The 20,186-nt window shown below is 38.0% G+C and overlaps 1 protein-coding gene across 1 annotated transcript in view; it reads right to left on the bottom strand.

The window, feature by feature from the left end:
• FAM227B (family with sequence similarity 227 member B) overlaps window positions 1-20,186 on the bottom strand; it is a 265,178-nt gene that overhangs the window by 18,808 nt on the left and 226,184 nt on the right. Inside the window, exon 13 of the mRNA XM_066276688.1 lies at window positions 19,957-20,119. Coding sequence (XP_066132785.1) covers window positions 19,957-20,119 — 163 coding nt within the window. The remainder of the gene's footprint in view (window positions 1-19,956; window positions 20,120-20,186) is intronic.

Below are 20,186 nucleotides of genomic sequence, written 5' to 3'. Positions count from 1 at the left end.
TAGCAGACTTGAAACCTATATAGTTTAATTAGTGTCACCCCAATAAATTCAATTAAAAATACAAAAAAAAAAATAGGATTACTGTTTCAGTAAGTTTTACTATTTAATGCATCATTAGCAGTGGTTTCATAGCATAGTCTAGAAAATTGAGGCAGTAGGGCTACTGGGAATATGAACACAGCTTTAACTAAATGCATTCCACAAACTTGCCAGGACTTTTACTAGGTACTGAAACACAAAGATGAATAAGACATGGTGTTTGGCTCTAAGGAGCTAAGTAGGAATCAAAAAAGACAACAGGCAGGAGGAGAAGAAGAAGTATGCCCCCCACAACACACACTGCCTTTCTCTCTCTCCCCTTTCTCTAGAAATCAATAAATAAAATCTTGGGGAAAAAAAGATATCAGGCATAACTGAGACTGCAGGCTTCTTGCTTATGTAATGAGCAGGACCACTGCTCATTAACCATGTGCATCACACCAGTGCCAAGCTAAGTAAGACTTGGGCTATCTCTGCCCAGAATTCAGAGGAACCTCAGGCATAGACAGAACTATGAAAAAAAAAAAGAAAAAGGGAATAAAGACTATAAGACTATAAGTCTAGCAACCTGCTCCTCTTTAGTGCAGAAGTGTCTCATGTTGGTAAGGGTGCTCCTCTGTGCTACTACGCAGGATCTGTCACCAATGATACTATGTCCTGTCTTTGCTGTTGGACTGCTTGTCACCCTCATGCCAGTGTCAGTGCTGGTGTGTGACAGGCGCGTGGGAAGTGCTTCCCGCTCTGCGCCTCCTGAACAGCTTTCTGGCTGATATCTCCATGCTGTTGAATCAAAGATTTCATCTTGAGAAGCTTAGTCATTATCATAAAACTCACCTTTTCCTGTATTGTTTAAGAAGTCAGAGAAGTAGGATAGAGATATTTTTCATTATAATGGTTAACATAAAAAGTTTTGATGCTGCAAATGGTTAACTCTGGTTATCTGGAAAATTTTGTTATGGGCAACATTACCTCACCTGATAAGACTAGATAAACAAATTGTTGATTTATAGAGATTGCACCATTTTTATAACTCATGCCCTTCAACACACACAGCTCCAAGGGTTGTTTGGAGGGATTTCAGCCTTCCTCATTATTTCCATCAACCCCTCCTTCCCCCACAAAGCAATTCTAAATAAACAGATGAACTTTGGGTTTGCTTTGCAAATTCAGGTTCTAGACACGTTCCCTAGTCCCCTGCTTGTAACTAGATTGAATATATAAGCCCTTCCTCTAAAGATGGGAATTCTCAACCCCTTACTTCCCCAAGATTGAGTAAATTGGATTATTAATAACAAAACTGAGAATATATGTGAGGCAGCCACCCAAAGGAGCAAATCTGGTTATTCCTTAAATACACAGGACATCACCTCTAAGCTAAGATAGGATTCCCACTTTCTGACTTCCCAGAGCATCTCACAGAGTCACTTGGGGAGTCACAGCTGGCAGTTATTTTTATGGGGTGAATGCATACTAATGATGTAGGTTTTACTTACTTTTTTCTTTCTGGCCCGCCACTTAGGAGGAGAAATGCATTAGGTGAACACAAACTATAATCTAGCCAATTTTTATATATACTTAAGGCAGTTCTTTTTAGTCCTAAATTCTAAGCATTCAAAAAGTTATGAAGAATGGACACATGAAATAGACTGACAGCTGTCAGGAGGCAGGGAGGTAAGGGGACTGGAAGAAAGAAAGTGAAGGGATTAGCCAGTTAAGCACATATACATAACACATAGACACAGAGAACAGTGTACTGACAGCCAGAGGGAAAAGGGGCGGGGTAGGGGAGGGGGGCAAAGGGTGAGAAACGGGGTAGGAAAGAGACTTGCTTGGGGTGGCGGGCATACAGTATGCAGGTGTTGCTTTATTGAGTTGTACACTTAAAACCTGTATGGTTTTGCCAACCAATGACATCCCAATAAATTCAATATATAAAAAAATAAAATTAGGACAGTTACAAAGGAAATAAAAAGTTATGGCTTTTCCATTTGATATTCTTTTATCAACCAAAAACTGGTCATATAGCCAGAATGTCCATTTTTTTTTTTCAACATTTGAAGATCATTTAAACTATTTGAAGTTTTCTTGGGCTTTCCTGATTTATACTTAATTTTAAAAAAACCAAAACAACCCTAAACTATTACTAATGCTCCAGGATGAAAATCCCTCCTGCTTCTCCTCTTATTTTTCCACTGAGTCATGTTTATAATCAAAGTCCAAATTGTGGCTAAAGGATTAATACAACCTACTCCCTAGAACCTAATTACCTAAGGCAACTGAAGTCTTCTATTTATTTCATTAGTTAGTTTAATAACAAGTTTGCCGAACTGTGGTTTGTGTCTTGTGTATTTTATTAAAAGAAAAGAAAAACCCTAACTAGAACTTAAACCAAGTCTGTAAGAAAAATGGGCCGGATCTTACAAGCAATTTTGTAATTGTCACTGGCTGCAGGTGGCTGCAGAATGCTTATGATGCACAGGCATAATATACTCATATAAAACAATCCCTTTGTTCCTCAAGTTCTTAAAAAAAAATGTTCATTCTCCCACTCCCCCACACCACTTTTCTTTTCTTTTTTTTAAACTTGGCTCCTACTCTTAACTGGCAGAGTTTGTGAAAGGAAGAAACTTAGCAACTTAGCAAAGTTTAGAATAGCTTCAATTAAAAGTCATCTAAAAATAAAAACAAAACTTCCCTTTTTCATCTAAGAGCAACATTTAAATACTTCATGTATCTTTTATCCCATAATGCTTCTATGATGTCTTTCTGCTTATAAAGTGCTCTACTAAATATATTTAAAAAAAATTTTAAATATGGCCTTTTTAAGACTCTCTGAGAGCCTAGCAGGAGAGCTATTAGGTTATTTTAGGTAACTGAAATAAATGAACACCAATGGGAATTAAGTGAAGGGAGTCCCTGGATGAGAAATATGACAGTAAGAAAGAAGTCAGAATTGTGTGTAGATCTAGGTCACTTATGCAGTTGTTGACCCAGGGCCACATACAGAGAATGGGGAGCTTTCTCCTACGGATAGAAGTCATGCTGTATGGAGTAAAGATCTGCATGATGCTAAAGTAGTTTATCTTGGAGAAAAAAGAAAAACAATAAAACTAAGGTCAAAAGTAAAAAATCCAATCCAAAAAAGGCAAAATTAAAGGGAAAATTTAACATTCAGATAAGAAATCAACTTTGTTGGTAGTTTTGTTCAATGGGTGAGTAATAAATGGATGAATAAGATAATGTGTAATCAAAGGCTACTAAACTTCTAAGATTGGAAGGCTGTGAGCGGCAAGGCAGAAGAAAGTTCTGTATGTGTTGGCTGTCTGCTCTCCCAAGATGACATGTCAAGTTCTGTGAATAGACTAGAACTGTCTTCTTACTCAAGACAGTACTGCCCAAAGAACTTTTGCTAACAATAGAAATGTTCAATATTTGCACCGTCTGATAGTCACATATGGCTTGTGAGTACTTGACATACACGGTATAACTGAGGAACTGAATTTTTACTTAATTTTATTAATTTAAATATAAGTTTAAATAACCACTCACTGTGAAAGGTTACTATATTGGACACTTGTAGCTTTGAATGATGAAAGACATAATACCTAACCATGTGTACATGTTTATAGTTCTTTAAATTTTGCTCTAAATAGTATATATTGGCATTTTGTATAACATGTAAAATTTGATCAAATGGATGCCATACTAACTTTGGTTTTCTAAACTATCTAGTCAGTAGCCAACAGGGTATATGAAGAGTGAGAAAAAAAAAACAACACTTGCCATTTATGAGCAAGTTCCCCCAAACTGAGCCTAGAGAGTAAGAACCGATGGTTCATCCTTTACAATAAATAAGTTAGGCGCAGAATCCTGTGAAGGGCCTTATGACTTGCCTTTTTCATAGTCCATTTTTTACCTCGATGGGTGTTTTTGCACCTTTGCCTTCCATAACTCTTAAAACTTGGGCAAAGCAGTAGCCTCTCCCTGTTCTCCATGGCGAAGAGCAATCTGGGGAGCCTCCTTCCCACTTCTTCCGGACTAAGCCTCTGTTCAAGACAGTCTTGTTCAGTACTCCAAGCACTTTATTTATGGCTCAGTTGTTGTTTTGACTGCTTTCAGAATAAGCAAAAAATTATACCCGTTTCTCACTAGATTCCATCCATTTTCAGGCAAAGGAAGTGTGTTTCCTCAGACCTTTAAATGTGTAATCTTTCTTAAGGGCCACTAAGCTACAGTTTCTAACATTAAAGAGAAGGGAAGAACAGAGATTGTTCTGGCAAGCTTGGTACGAAAGTTAGAGAGAGGCTATATATTAGGTACAGCTGACAAGCTTGTGGACAAGGTTATCCAATAGACAAAAAGTTACCTGACTGTGGGGATTATATAGTCTTATCCTTAGCACATGTCACATTACCCAGCACACAGGTTGTTTTGTAAATGTTTGTTAAATGAGATGCAAGAACAGCGTGGAGTCTGGAACCAGGTAATGAAGGTATATTTAGGGAATGAGGCAGAACCAGATACTTAGCAAGATTTGAAGTATCTGGACAGTAATAATTAGAGCAGGCAACACATTTAGAATCTGAAAAGAATTGTGGCAGAAGGGGAAAGCCCAGGCAAGGGCCAATGGCAGAGATCTATGGGAGTGAATAGTGCAACAGAGAGCTTGCTGATAGAGGCCCCCTCGTCCACTGCATGAAACAGGTCTTCCCACATGTATCACTTTTCCCTTAAAAGCATGTTTTCAAGTTCATCATAAATTAGTAAGCATTTGTGTGCTGCACTATTCTTATACAGACCACATTGGACCATGCAAAATCTGCCCAAACATGCTGTGGATGCTCTGCTTGGTCAATGAATTGTTTTTCAGACTCTCCTACCTTTTATTTAGAAATCATCAATTGGGTAGATCATTTTATTTTGCTAACCTTCTTTCTATCTATTTGAACTCATGGTGTAGAGAAATCAGAACTACACAGGTGCAGTGTATTTGTTTAGAACCACGGTGAGGTTTTGTATTTTAAATGTCTTCTAAACACCAAAATGACTACTGAAAATTATTGTTAGTCTAGTTCAGTAAATAACTACTCCTGCTTCTAGATCATGGTAAAGTCTTTTCTTTGAAAGAATGAACTCTGGAAGATGTGGGAAGCCATCTGGCCAATTCTGCCAAGCTCTTGGAGTAGTTAGCTTCCTTTCATGGTAGTAAATAAGATCCATAATGCAATGTTGAATTCTTAAAAAATGTAATTCCCATACATTTCCCCCCACTGCTGCCATTTAATTAACTATTGGAGATACAGAAGAAAAGTAGTGAGCAATCATGGATTACTTTCTCCATAATGGTAAGAACTAAAACCAACATTGCTGTCTCTGTGTTAAATAATACCAGAAACAAACATACTTGCCCAGGATGGGTTTTCTGGGAAGTAGATTGAAAAATGAAGATCCATGTGCAAGAGGTTTAATAGGAAATATTTTTTAGATTGACATCTGCTGTATGCAAGGGAAGGAAGTAAAATTAGGCAGAAGGAGAACTGGAACTGATAATGCTCCCAATGAAAGTCTAAGCTGACCCATAGGGAGTTCCAAAGCTGGTATGACCCTTCAGAATTGTTTTGAGTTAGGGCAAAGGGACCCCAACCTTGGGGTCCTTTATATATCACGTTAGTCAATAGATATGGGCTGCACTGGGAAGGGGGCATGATATACTTATCAATTGCTGCATAATTAACCCCAAACTTAGTGGCATAAGATGACAAACATAATTTATTATTATTATCTCTATAGCTCTGGATGTTGACTGGGTTCAGCTAGGTAGTTCTTAGTTGGGGTCTCTCATGTAGTTGTGGCTAAAGTTTGGAACCTCTCAAAGGCTTTCCCACTCACATGTCTGCTGACTGATGATGACAGTGGCTCACTCTCAGCAGTGGCTGCGAGCTAGAACATGGCCTCTCCATATGGTCTGAGTTTCCTCCTCACAAAGCAGATATTTATAAAAGTATCCCAAGAGCAAAAACAGAGGCTGTATAGCAGAGGCCTCAGAAGTCACTGTTGGTTGAGGAAAACACAAATGTCTGCCTAAATTCCAAGGGAGTGGACATAGGTACTGTGTCTTAATGGGAGATGTGGCAAGGTCACACTGGAACAGGAGCATGCCAGAAAGATGACACTGCTGTGGCCATTTTTGAAAAATACAATCTGCCATGAGCGTGACCTTGAATGAGGTCACTGTCATAACCTGAGGCAATCCTTGTAAGGTGTTGGCAACTGAGGGCTTTCTGTCATCATTATTTCCCCAACAGCTGAAAAATAAGTCCTTTATTTTTTGGAAGTGAAACTAGGCATTCAGAGCATCCACTATACATATATTTATATATTGTACTGTCCATTTTTGTTCTTTTCCGGCTTTATTGAGATGTAATTGACATATAACATTATGTAAGTTTAAGTGTTCGCTGTGTTGCTTTGATATATTATACTGCAAAACGATTACCACAGTGGTGTTATTAATACCTCTATCACCTCACATAATTACCATTTCTTTTTTTGTGGGGAGAACATTTAAAATTTCCTCTCTTATCAACTTTTTTTTTATTCAGTGACAGGAGGGGAGGCAGAGACAGACTCCCACATGTGCCCTGACCGAGATCCATTCAGCAAGCCCACTAGGGGGGTGATGCTCTACCCATCTGGGGTGTTTCTGTGTTGTTCAGCAACCAAGCTCTTCTTAGTGCCTGAGGTGGAGGCCATGGAGCCATTCTCAGTGTCCAGGGCCAACTCACTCCAATCGAGCCATGGCTGCAGGAGAGGAAAGTGAGAGAGAGAGAAAGAGAGAGAAGCAAGAGGGGAGGGATGGAGAAGCAGATGGGCGCTTCTCCTGTGTGCCCTGGCTGGAATTGAACCTGGGACATTCATATGCCAGGCCAATGCTCTAACATTGAGCCAACCAGCCAGGGCTCACTCTTAGCAAGTTTTAAGTACAAAATATAGTATGCTAACTATAATCACCATACTGTGTATTAGATTCCCCAAAATATTCATCTTATAACAGAAAGTTTGTACACTTGCACCAATATCTCACTATTTTCCCAGTGCTTAGTCCCTGACAACCACCATTCTACTCTCTGTTTCTTTCTTTTAATTTTTTTAATAAAATTAAATTTAACACAATGACATTGATGAATAAGAGAACATAGATTTCAGGTAAATATCTCTATAGCATTTGAACCATTGATTGTGTTGTGTACCCATCACCCAAAGTTAAATCACTCTCCATCACCACATACTTATTCTCCTTTACTCCCTCCCCCCCCCCCCAGACATCTCTCCCACTACCCCTTCCCTCTGGTGACCACTTCACTTTTATTTATATCTGTGAGTCTCATTTTTACATCCTACCTATATGTGAAATCATATAGTTCTTAGCTTTTTCTGATTTACTTATTTCACTTATTTCTCAAGGTCCATCCATGTTATTTATTTAATTTTTTTTTCTTTTTTTTTTGTATTTCTCTGAAGTTGGAAACGGGGAGGCAGTCAGACAGACTCCCGCATGCGCCCAACCGGGATCCACCGGGCACGCCCGCCAGGGGGCGATGCTCTGCCTATCTTGGGGCGTCGCTCTGCCGCAATCAGAGCTATTCCAGCACCTGAGGCAGAGGTCACAGAGCCATCCTCAGCGCCCGAGCAATTGCTGCTCCAATGGAGCCTTGGCTGCGGGAGGGGAAGAGAGAGACAGAGAGGAAGGACGGGGGGGGGTGGAGAGGCAGATGGGCGCTTCTCCTGTGTGCCCTGGCCAGGAATCGAACTGGGACTCCTGCATGCCAGGCCGACGCTCTACCACTGAGCCAACCAGCCAGGGCCCCATCCATGTTATTTAAATGGCAATATGTTATTTCTTATGGCTGAGTAGTATTCCATTGTATATACGTAACACATCTTTATCCATCTACTCTTTGTTTTTATAAGTTCAGCTTTTTCAAATTTCATGTGTAAGTGATATAGTTTTTGCCCTTCTCTTATTTTACTGCTTATAATGCTCTCAGTTTCCATTCTTGATGTCACAAATGAGCAGATTTCCTTCTTTTTTAGAGGCTGAATCAATATTGTATTGTCTACATAAGCCCATCTTCTTCTTTTTCTTTTTTTGACAGTGACAGAGAGTCAGAGAGAGGGACAGATAGGGACAGACAGGAAGGGAGAGAGATGAGAAGCATCAATTCTTTATTGAAGTTCTTTAGTTGTTCATTGATTGCTTTCTCATATATGCCTTGACCAGGGGCTACAGCAGAGCGAGTGACCCCTTGCTCAAGCCAGCAACCTTTGGGCTCAAGCCAGTGACCCCACGCTCAAGTGGCAACCTTAGGGTTTTGAACCTGGGTCCTCTGCAACCCTGTCCAATGCTCTATCTACTGCGCCACCACCTGGTCAGGCTAAACTCATCTTCTTTATTCATTCATTGAGGAATAATTAAGTTGTTTCCCCCTCTTAGCAGATATTTCTTCAAGATTCTGTTCTCATGGTAGCTCTATTTATAATTTTTTGAGAAACCTCCATCTTATTTGCATAGTGGCTGTACCAATTTATATTTTCATCAACAGTACATGAGGGTTCCCTTTTCTTTACATCATGGCCAACACTTGCTTTTCTTGCCTTTGGATAATAACCATTCTAACAGATGTCAGGTAATTATTTCATTGTGGTTTTAATTTGCATTTTCCTGATAATGAGTTATTTTGCGCACCTTTCCATGTACCTGTTGGCCATTTGTCTATCTCTTCAGTTAGTATTCTGATCTTTAAACTGAGCTTTTTGTTTGTTTTTTTTTGCTGTTAAATTGTATGAGTTCCTTTTAAACTCTTGATACAAACTCTTATCAGATATATGATTTGCAAATAGTTCCTTCCATTCCATAGATTGCTTTTTCATTTTGTTTCCTTTGCATTGAAGAAGCTTTTTAGTTTGATGTGCTTTCATTGATTAATTTTTGCTTTTGTTACTTGTAGTTTTGGTGTCATATCCAAAAAATTGGTATCAAGACCAAATCAGGAAGCTTTTCCTTATGTAGTCTTCTAGGAGTTTTACATTTTTCTGAGTATTATGTTTTAAGTCTTTTACCTATTTTGAGTTAATTTTTGTAAGCGATATAAAAAGAGGTCCAATTTCATTCTTCAGCATGTGATTATCCACTTTCCCCAACAACATTTACTAAGATTCTATCCTTTCCTTATTGAGTATTCCTGGCTTCCTTGCCAAATATTAGTTGGCCATATATGTGAGAATTTACTTCTGGGCTCTCAGTTCTTTTCAATTGGTCTATGTAGCTATTATTATATCAGTAAAACAGTATACAATAAAATATATAAACAGTATGATGTATATTTTCATGCTATTAATTAGCACTCTTTCATTTCAGTTTGAAGAATCCCTTGTAAGTCAAAACTATTGATAATAAATTCCCTCAGTTTTTGCTTGTCTCTCCATTTCTGAAGAATATCTTTGTGAGATAGAGTGTTCTTGACTGGTACTTTCTTTCTTTCAGCACTTTGAATATATATCATTATCCCACTCTCGCCATGTCTGTAGGATTTCTGCTGATTGCTTTATGAAAATTCTCTTGTAAGTTACAGATTTCTTTTCTCTTGATCTTTTTGAGATTATTTGTTTTTCATTTTTGACAAGTTTATTATGAAGTGTCTTGAAGAAGGTCTCTTTGAGTTTATTTGGTAATCTATGGGCTTCATGAACTTGGATATCCAAATCTCTCTCCAGAATGGGGAAGTTCTCAGCCTTTATTTCATTACTTAATGTTCTGTTCCATTTTCCCTGTCCTCTTCTGGAACTCCAGTATTTTCAGATTATTTCTTTTGATGGTATTCAATACATTTAGTGACATTTTTTTTACTCTTTTTAAATTTTTTCTGCTGTGTTCTTTTCCAATTGGATAACTGTAAAATTCCTGCTTTCTAATTTACAGATTCTTTCTTTGCTCAATCTATCCTGATGTTCATGCTCATGTTTCATTTCATTCATTATATTCTTTATATCCAGAATTTCTGTCTGGTTCATGATTTCAATCTCTTTGTTAAACTTCTTATTTTGTTCATGTATTGTTTTTCTGATTTTATTATTTTGTCTGTGTTTTCTTATAACTCACTGAGTTTCCTTAAAACAGCTATTTTGAATTCTTTTTTTTTGTTTGTTTCATTTTTCTGAAGCTGGAAACAGGGAGAGACAGTCAGACAGACTCCCGCATGCGCCCGACCGGGATCCACCCGGCACGCCCACCATGGGGCGATGCTCTGCCCATCCTGGGCGTCGCCATGTTGCGACCAGAGCCACTCCAGCGCCCGGGGCAGAGGCCACAGAGCCATCCCCAGCGCCCGGGCCATGTTTGCTCCAATGGAGCCTTGGCTGCGGGAGGGGAAGAGAGAGACAGAGAGGAAAGCGTGGCGGAGGGGTGGAGAAGCAAATGGGCGCTTCTCCTGTGTGCCCTGGCCGGGCATCGAACCCGGGTCCTCCGCACGCTAGGCCGACGCTCTACCGCTGAGCCAACCGGCCAGGGCTCTATTTTGAATTCTTTATCAGATAAATTAAGATCTCTTTGGGGTTGGTTACTGAAAGATTATTGTGATTTCTTGGTGGTCTCATGTTTCCCTAATTTTTCATGATCTTTGAAGTTTTGTGTTGCCGCCTTGGCAGTTGAAGTAGAAGTCACCTCCCCTAATCTTTGCTAACTTTCTTTGGGAGAGAGATACCTCTGTCAGCCCTGTTAAAGATTCTAGATTTTTCTTAGAACATCTTTGGATACACCTGATCCATGCTTCTTGCTTCCTATTGTGGCAGAATTCTTAAGCATTTATGCCTTTTCTGACCCAGCCACACACCAAGAGTTCTGAAAGCCTCTCTTTTGTTTTCACAAAGGTGGCACTAAGTTCTCAAATTTGTGATCTCTTTCTGGCCCACAAATTCAGGCACAGGTCTTGTGTGTGTGCTCACTAGCCATCTGCCAAAGCTCACTCTTGCCATTGCTGTTGGGAGCATACACAGGGAGCTGGACATAGGGTGTGAATGTGTGGAGATGAGGCTCATGGAGCACTAGGGCTGTCCATGGGCTAGCTGGGGACATCTGTGGCTGAGGTGGCCCCAGCAGCTCATAGACAGGCTTCTTGATGGAGTCTATGAAACAGTAGAATCTATATCTGTTTAAACCTTTGAGTAGTATGAACAATCATACTTGTGCCTCCTGACCATCCAGAGTACGATTGTATATAAATTTCATTTCAAAAATGTGTAAGTCAACATTAAAAAAGGAAAATGTATGTTCTTCTTGTTTCCACAAATTGGTTATCAAACAAACATGATTTTAAGTTAATAAAACTGTAACTGGAACTAACTTTATTTTTTGAAAGGAAAAAAAACACACCCAAAAACTCACTCCCAGGGGTCAGTGGGCATGAAAAAAACTCACTACTCAAAGGGTTAATGCCCTCTGAGAGTCCCATCTTCCATGCCCTCAACTTCTTCCCACCATCAGCCCCATGCCATTCAGCTCACCATTCAGTACTCTGGGGGGGGGGGGGGGACAAGGGAAAAATGCGCCTCTTCAGCAGCTATCACAAAGTTAAGGAAGCCACGTTTTCATTATAAGTTCTCCCTTTCCCCCATGTGAGAAATCATGAACCAAGAAGATCTCTCTTGTTCCTAATCTGTGTCACCTTGGAAGAAAATTATGGTCAAACTGTTCCTTTTACCCATTTTAATGAGTCCACACTTTTTCTTTTTTTCTCCAACGGTATACTAGAACTCTTCCATTGGAAACCTGGACTTCCACAAAGGCTTTCTTGTTCATAGGTTATTATTACCTGTGAAATTGTTTTTCAGGGGTTCCTAGACTGTGACCAAGAAGAGCTAAAGCTCTTCATAGGCCACTACGGGGTCCATAGCAGGGATCAAGGAGTTCCCAGACTGTGACCAAGAAGTGCTAAAGTTTCTTCACAGGCCACTACGGGGTCCACATCAGGGATCAAGGGGTTCCCAGACTGTGACCAAGAAGTGCTAAAGCTTCTTCACAGGCCCCTACGGGGTCCACAGCAGGGATCAAGGTCTATACGCCTATTTCCTGATGCATGGGTGGATACGACTCCTCTTGGGTCCCTTAGGGAATGGTACTAGATCCCACAGTTTCCACAAAGGCACTTTAGTCCATGGATGGATGCCACATTGCTGTTGTTGAGAAGGGGGACATGAACAAGAAATGTCTAATTAGCTATGATGCTGATATCACTACTGTTCTTGTGTTAAAAACTTTGGGGACCATGTACATTATTTTTTTTTGTCCCTATATATAATAATGTTGAGAATAAGCAAAAAAAAATACCTTAGGTAATTGCTTTCTTCTAAAAGATAAGACTTTGAACCAACTAAAATAGCTTGTTCATCAAAGCTTACTTCAAGACCCTTGTTTCACTGGGGCCACCAATTAAAACATAATATCATTAAGCTCTGCTCAGTTCCAACCAATTCTTTGCCTTATGTGGCCTGCCTCAAAATCATCCAATTCAGACGCTAAAACCCTATAAGTATAACTTTTGAATTTTCCCATTTTTAGACACTACTAAAGCTCTGTTAAATTATTGTTCTCTCTAGCTACAATAAATCTAAAGTTAGCTTTATTTGATCACCAGGTTATTATGGTGGTCTTCTAGGATTGCTGACAGCTGAAAATGGGAAAAATGTTGTCTATGCATTCTTTCTCTTAGTGTAGCCTCAGAAGAACTCATAAGAGTTGACAAAATGAGAATGTGGTCATTTCAGGGAAAAACCAAGCTATTTACCAATTTATCTATTAATGGTGTGGAAAGTCCAATTCTTTCAACAGAATCATAAATCTCAGGATTCAAAGAGACTTGAAATTTATCTAGTCCAACCCATCTGTTTAATTGATTGATACAGCTGGAGAATAGGATCAAATTAGAATGCTTTCCCTCTTTTACTGCTGAAGAGACCATTTCAATGTAGCCAAGGGCTTAGGTTTCCTCTCTACTTCCTCAACTCCTCTCTTTATTCTCTTCCTTTCCACAGCCTTAGTCTACCATGCCCCTGTTTTTCCTCTTTAAAGACAACTAGAAGAAATATCAGTCCTCCATCATGTTTTGGTGAAGGGAGTCTGTGTTGCCACAGGGTTTTTAGGGCTGGGTGTTTTGAACAAAAAGTATTTTTAAAAGACCTCCCATTCCGGGAAACTAACATCTGGTTTCTATTATCTGAAAGGTCTCATTAACAGATAATACTGTGATGTTCACATGCCTATTTTTGTAGCTGAAGGAAAGTGAGGGTTACATTTTCTGGGTATAATCTCATAAATAATGTAACAAACTTTCTAGCAGTGTAGTCTTTCTTATTCACTTCATCCTGAGAATTTTAGAAGGATTGAGAGGAAAAAATATTATATGTTGTTTTTACTGGAAGAATAATAAGATGGAAGGATTCTGGATTAGAAGTTATTTGGGAAACTTGTCTTTAAGCTAATTTATCATTTAAAAATATAATTACCAGACCCTTAGTAAATATTAATTAACTAGAAATGTCACTGATTTGAAATAAAAAAACACAATTGATAGTAACTTTAATAGCAATTCACAAGTTATTATTCACATGTTAGTAAGAAAAAGTCTATGAATGTACATGCAACAAAGATTCCTAGACTTTTTTTTATAATAAATAAAAGTGAAAAGAAGTTGCACATGGCTCTGAAGAGTTTCCGCTGGACTCCTCTGTGTGAAGATGGAGTGTTATACAAGCTCATGACCTTTTATGAGTCTCAGGGTTTCTTCCTTTTTTTTTTCACTGTTGACTATTTGCTTCCTCCACATCACAGATAATTCACAACAGATGACTTCTTTGTATAGCTTTTATTTTTTTTTCTGGGATCAACTTTGATATATCCCACATTATTTTCAATTGTAGAGTTGAATGACCTGCCCCCATAAGTTTTTACATGTTAAAAAGTCTGTGTATCTGTGTATGATGGTCGAAGCATGTATTTATAGTAATACAATGCCCTTATTATGACACTGCATTGAATTCGGATGTTTTTCTAAACTGCAACTGAATGTGAATGTTTTAAACTCAAATTAGAAATACAGATCTAGTCTATAGACTTTTTGTTTTAACAAGACTTACACAAACTACACCAACATTTTGCTCTTAAGTTTTCTTTATTTTTTAAAAAGTTGTGTTTTACATGTAAAGAAGTTATTAGACTTTTGGGTATTTCTTTGTTTTAGTTAACTCTCAACACACAAAGGACTTGAGATGGTCTAATAAAAATACAGACAATGTGAGAAGAAAAAATTAGGAGCTACAAATATATTTTGCACAAAATTCTGCATAGTTTAGACATACTATACATTCTGTTCTGAGTCCTAAAAATCAAAGTTGTTTCTCTGTTTTACTCCTAACTCTAATACTAAGTAATCAAGTTTAAAAAATTCAAATATTTATAAAAATATTCAAATTTTCTACTAATAATGATTTCATGTTGTCCCAGTAGAGCCCAATCTCTACTACGTCGATCAAGTGTCCCTGATTCGACTTCCCTGTGCAGTGGAGCACTCCTGCTTATCAGCAGGGCTGGCAGCCTCTTCGAGACTACTCTTGAGGTGGCTATGAGGATGCTACTGTTAAGTGCCACCGGAGAAAAGACACGACTGACACACAAATTAGTTGTAATAATCACAAATCCTTTTGGCGTGCCTGGGTACAGATTAAGGGGGCCCTGTCGGCGTGCTGCTCTCAGCTCTCTTTGGTCAGAGCTCAGAGCGGTGTGGAGACAGTCCACATCAACGCTGGAGTCTGGGCGACTACTGCAGCACGGGGCCCCTCAGCTTTAGTATCCTTTCTGGCCAACGCCTTCTAACAGGTGTCAATCTACAGGATTATCACCTCAAACCACCTTTTCTATATCAATCAATCTACTGAAATGTTTACATTAAATCACTTTTTAAGGTGTTCTTATTTACATTAATTTACAAAGTTAATGTAAATAACACCAAGCCACTTCTTATCTGTATATAACTTCACACATATACTAACTGGGCTCTGCTTGAAAGTCAGAGTCTGTTTATCACATTACAGAGTTATGGCACTAAGCCACTATATTAATTCCTATCTAAATGGCATAACTTTATTTAACTTTAATAATTATTTTTAATATTATTTTAATTACTTTTATATATCTTCCATATTTTTATATTTCTATATATTTAATTACTATAACCTTATATTACTACAACACATGTATATTAATTAGTAAATAAATTTATTTTCTTTATAAATGCACATTAAAAATCCTGTCAGAATCATGAACAAAACTGTGATTTACAATTACATTTACTCTTACCGTCCTTCTCTCTACATACAACTCCAGTCTTCACAGTGTTTATACACAAATACCAACACATCGACAATAAATCAGTCCTCCTTCTTTTGACTTTGGCAAATCACTCTGAATAAAATAAATGTTACCTATATGATGTTAAATTTATTGTTAAATATATTTTTCCCACAAGACTGTAATTTAAAATTGTATAGTGACCAAATATATTATTTTGTATTGGAGCTTGTTTAATAAACTGTATAACAAGAATCTCTTATTAAACAGATAAAGGATTTTGATAGAATTTCATGGTCATGCAATCTTAAATGTCTGAAGGAAAAACTCCTAAAGTGGTTTAATATTGGACCAACTATTGAAATATCAGTTAACTATTTATCCTCAAGTGAACAGTAAATACTAAAAAAAAAAGAACATTATCATGGCATCTCTTCTTTTTTGTCCTCTTTTGACTTCTCTGACTCTTATCACCTTTTCCCCTAACCATAACTGCATTTCTCCCTTAGAAGCCTAGAATAGGCTTTTATCTTTCTCTGGAGCTACACAGTCCCCAGAGGTAAAGAATTAGGTACCAGAATGCCCCAGAGCATCTGCTCTGAAACCAAGCTGCCCAGGATAGACTCCAGGTACCATCACTTACTATAGTGTCCTCAGGCAAGTGACCTAACTTTCCTGTGCCTCAGGATAGAGAATATCTATTGCAGAAGTTTAGATGAGAATTAAATGAATTAATAAGTATGAACACTTAGAAGAGTGCTTGGTACACAGTAACTATTCCAGTAAAAGTTTTAAAAACATCATGTTAATAATGATGACTGTATATAGATTGACTTTGTACCAATGACTGACAAATTTCTCTCTCCTCTAGTTTTCTTTTCAATTTTAAAGATAATGTCAATTCTTTTTGAAAAGTAAAATAAAATTTGGCCTTATCTTTGTATAAAATCATGCTATACCCATCCATCAGGCATTTATTTAACAACTATTGTATGCTAGCTACTTTTTTCAGGTGTTAAGGATCTGTGCAGCAAGCCACTTACCCTCCTGGTGCTTTTGTTTTCCTCATCTTCAAAGTTGCTGTGATGAGTGATGGCTCTGCTCATTGTCACAGTACCCTTGCCATTCCCATGATAATACATAGGAGGCTTATTCTTGAAAAATTGCCAAGTGCTGATGAATATGAGGCATGATTATGATTTTGCTCATTACTAGATCCAGGAACATTTTTTCTTATTAGTGGGTATAATATTTTACAAGCTTAGTAGCATCATGGAAAGCCTCTTTACTTTCTAATGGGTGATTTATTTCAAATTCTTATGGAATGAGTCATAATCCTAACAGGTTTCATGCCTTACTTAGATCTCCATCTCCCTTTTTCTCCACCCCCACTCATACTCATAGTCTTCTCACCTAGTAAATTGGTCGTATAAATCCTTGCATGGCCATTGAACAAACCCTTGCTCATAGAAACAGGAACATTATCAAAGATAAACATTTTTATAACCACAATAAAAATTAGTTAAAAATAAAATTAATCTATGAGTTTTAGATACCTTTTAAATTTTATTTCTAAAGATTAAAAATTTTTGTTTGTTTATTTATTTATTTATTTAGTGTGTGTGTGATAGACAGAGAGAGGGACAGATAGGGACAGACAGACAGGAAGGGAGAGAGATGAGAAGCATCAACTTTTATTGTAGCACCTTAGTTGTTCATTGATTGCTTTCTTATATGTGACTTGACCGCAGACTACAGCAGAGTGAGTGACCCTTTGCTCAAGCCAGTGTCCTTGGGCTCAAGCTGGTGAGCCTTGCTCAAACCAGATGAGCCCGCGCTCAAGCTGGCGACCTCGGGGTTTTAAACCTCGGTCTTCTGCATTCCATCCAACGCTCTATCCACTGCGCCACTGCCTGGTCAGGATAAAATTTTTGTTTTAGACATAATTCAAGGTTGATGAAAATCCTTGTATCATTTTACTTGAGTATCAAGTCTTAAAACAGACTGGTTAGCCCTGTAGCTTTCGTTTCTTCTTATGTTTTAGAGCTATTCCAGTTAATTCCATGTGCTTGTGGTCAGTGAGGCTCCAGAGGCTGTCTTGACTGAAATGTGGAAGCAGTGACCTGGGAAGAGTTCTGAGAATCTGCTAAAGCAGTGGTTTCCATATATATATATATATATATATATATATATATTTTTTTTTTTTTTCCTTCATTTTTCCAAAGCTGGAAATGGGGAGGCAGTCAGACAGACTCCGGCATGTGCCCGACCGGGATCCACCCAGCAGGCATGCCCACCAGGGGGCGATGCTTTGCCCCTCTGGGGCGTCGCTCTGTTGCATCTAGAGCCATTCTAGTGCCTGAGGCAGAGGCCGTAGAGCCATCCTCAGCGCCCGGGCCATCTTTGCTCCAATGGAGCCTTGCTGCGGGAGGGGAAGAGAGAGACAGAGAGGAAGGAGAGGGGGAGGGGTGGAGAAGTAAATGGGCACTTCTCCTGTGTGCCCTGGCCAGGAATTGAACCCGGGACTCCTGCACGCCAGGCTGATGCTCTACCGCTGAGTCAACCGGCCAGGGCCGGTTTCCATATTTTTTGATCACATATTGTTTGTCAAATAAGTTTGTAAATATGATGTATATGTTTGCTCACTTATAGTTTGCATTGGGTGTGGGAGATAGGCTGTAAGCTCACAAGGTCTTTATAGACTAAGGCTTAGTTTTAAGGCTAAGCCTTTCCCATCCTTTTAGTACTAAGATCTTTTCAACAGCCTTCTATTACTAAGATCTTCTCAAAACTAAGCTTTTCCCCATACTCTTGACTGTTGCATGATGTGTGTGTGTGTGTGGGGGGGTGCACTCTTATGAGGAATCCCATTTATGCCTCAGATAAGTGGCTTTGTATCAGAGACTTCTTATTTGTATATTGGCTTAAAGCAGTGGTAGTCAACCTAGTCTCTACCGCCCACTAGTGGGCATTCTAGCTTTCATGGTGGGCGGTAGCGGAGCAGCCAAAGTATAAATAAAAAGATAGATTTAACTATAGTAAGTTGTTTTATAAAGATTTATTCTGTCAAGCAGTGAAAATCCAACATAAAGTACATGGTAAGTAATTATTATTACATGTTTTAACTTGCTGTAACTCTGCTTTGTAAATTTTATAAAGTAAAGTTACTTCCCTATTTTATAAATCACCATTACTGTGGAACTGGTGGGCGGTAAGAAAATTTTACTACTAACAGAGATACAAAAGTGGGCAGTAGGTATAAAAAGGTTGACTACCCCTGGCTTAAAGGCTTTAATTTTCTACACTATAAAATAAAACAGACTGGGGCTCTCTCGCTCAGTTCCTGCCATAAGCATTGCAGAGGAGAGGCAGCCAAGATGGCGGAGTGCTGAAGGAGAAGCCAGTTTGTGCAGAGTTTGTGCAAAGAGAAAGAGATAGGGAACAGAGGTGAATAAGGCTGGTGAGGTAGATACCTTTGATTTTAGGAAACTCGGATAAGTCACTGGCTTTGGGAGCCCCGAATGGAAAGGGAAGTGTTTCCCACTGTGTGTATTTACTTACTTGCTGAGTGCGAGCTAAGATTAAAGGTAATAGCCCACCAGTTCTTGGTTCCATTGTTTCATTACCATCTGTCCAAATTAAATGTGAACCTGTATGGGCCCGGCAGCTCTGATGGTGGCCGTGACTACTGGCCCTACACATATCTTATGATAAAAAGTTACAGGAGCACATTCTCATATAGGTATAATTTTAAATTTATAAATTATATATACACATCAATCTGTCTTAATATATATTATGCACATTATAAAAATATGCAGTGTACAAATAGAAAACAGTGAGATGAAATAAATATTTTTTAAAATAAAATTTAACATTATTAATGGTACACTAAACTTTTAGTCCTTAAATTGTAGAGATTTGTATTAATGTCTAGACAGTTTGTTTACAAATGCCTTGCAAATTAATCTGACATACTATCATTTGATAATTAAAAAGAATAACATACACTTAGAGATAGGTTCATTGTTTACAAAATGATATCCATATTTCAAATAGTCTTTTTGAATATTTTTATTTTTATATTTTTAGCCTACATCTTGGCCGAACTGAATGGGTCACCATTAATTTCATCTTTTTTTTTTTAATTTCTTAGAAAATTAAATTTAATAGGGTGACATTGATCAATAAGAGTACATAGGTTTCAGGTAAACATTTCTATAGCATTTGAACTGTTGATTATGTTGTATACCCATCATCCAAAGTCAAATCATTTTCTGTCACCTTATATTTGTCCCTCTTTACATCCTTTCCCTCAACACCTTTGTTTGGTTTTTCTTACATGAGAAATCACAGCCTTAGATCTAATACTTAATATGCTACAAAATTTTAGAACATACTTAAATTTTAAATAAAAGTATTGGTTAAAAAGAGCATTTTTTTTCTTAATTGAGACATTAAACAAAATGTTTTGAATATTTTAGAAATTGATTACATTAAAGATAAGCTTTAAAAAGGATATGGCTCTCTTGATAGTTCAGTGAGTTTAAACTTGGTTTGTTTAGGGGCTTTAGAACTATCAGATGGCTTGTGCATCCTAAGATAATATAAAATCAGTGGACTCTGACCTCCAACATTGAAGAGTACATGGTTATACTTTGGACCAATGCCAACATAATGGGACTGTGAGGGGAAGAAAAAGTAAAGTCAGTTATTAAATTTGTGTTTTTAAAGAACTGTAAATAAGTTA

This window comes from Saccopteryx bilineata, chromosome 4, assembly GCF_036850765.1.
Source record: "Saccopteryx bilineata isolate mSacBil1 chromosome 4, mSacBil1_pri_phased_curated, whole genome shotgun sequence".
Lineage (NCBI taxonomy): Eukaryota > Metazoa > Chordata > Mammalia > Chiroptera > Emballonuridae > Saccopteryx > Saccopteryx bilineata.
This window is presented reverse-complemented; position numbering and strand designations above follow the sequence as displayed.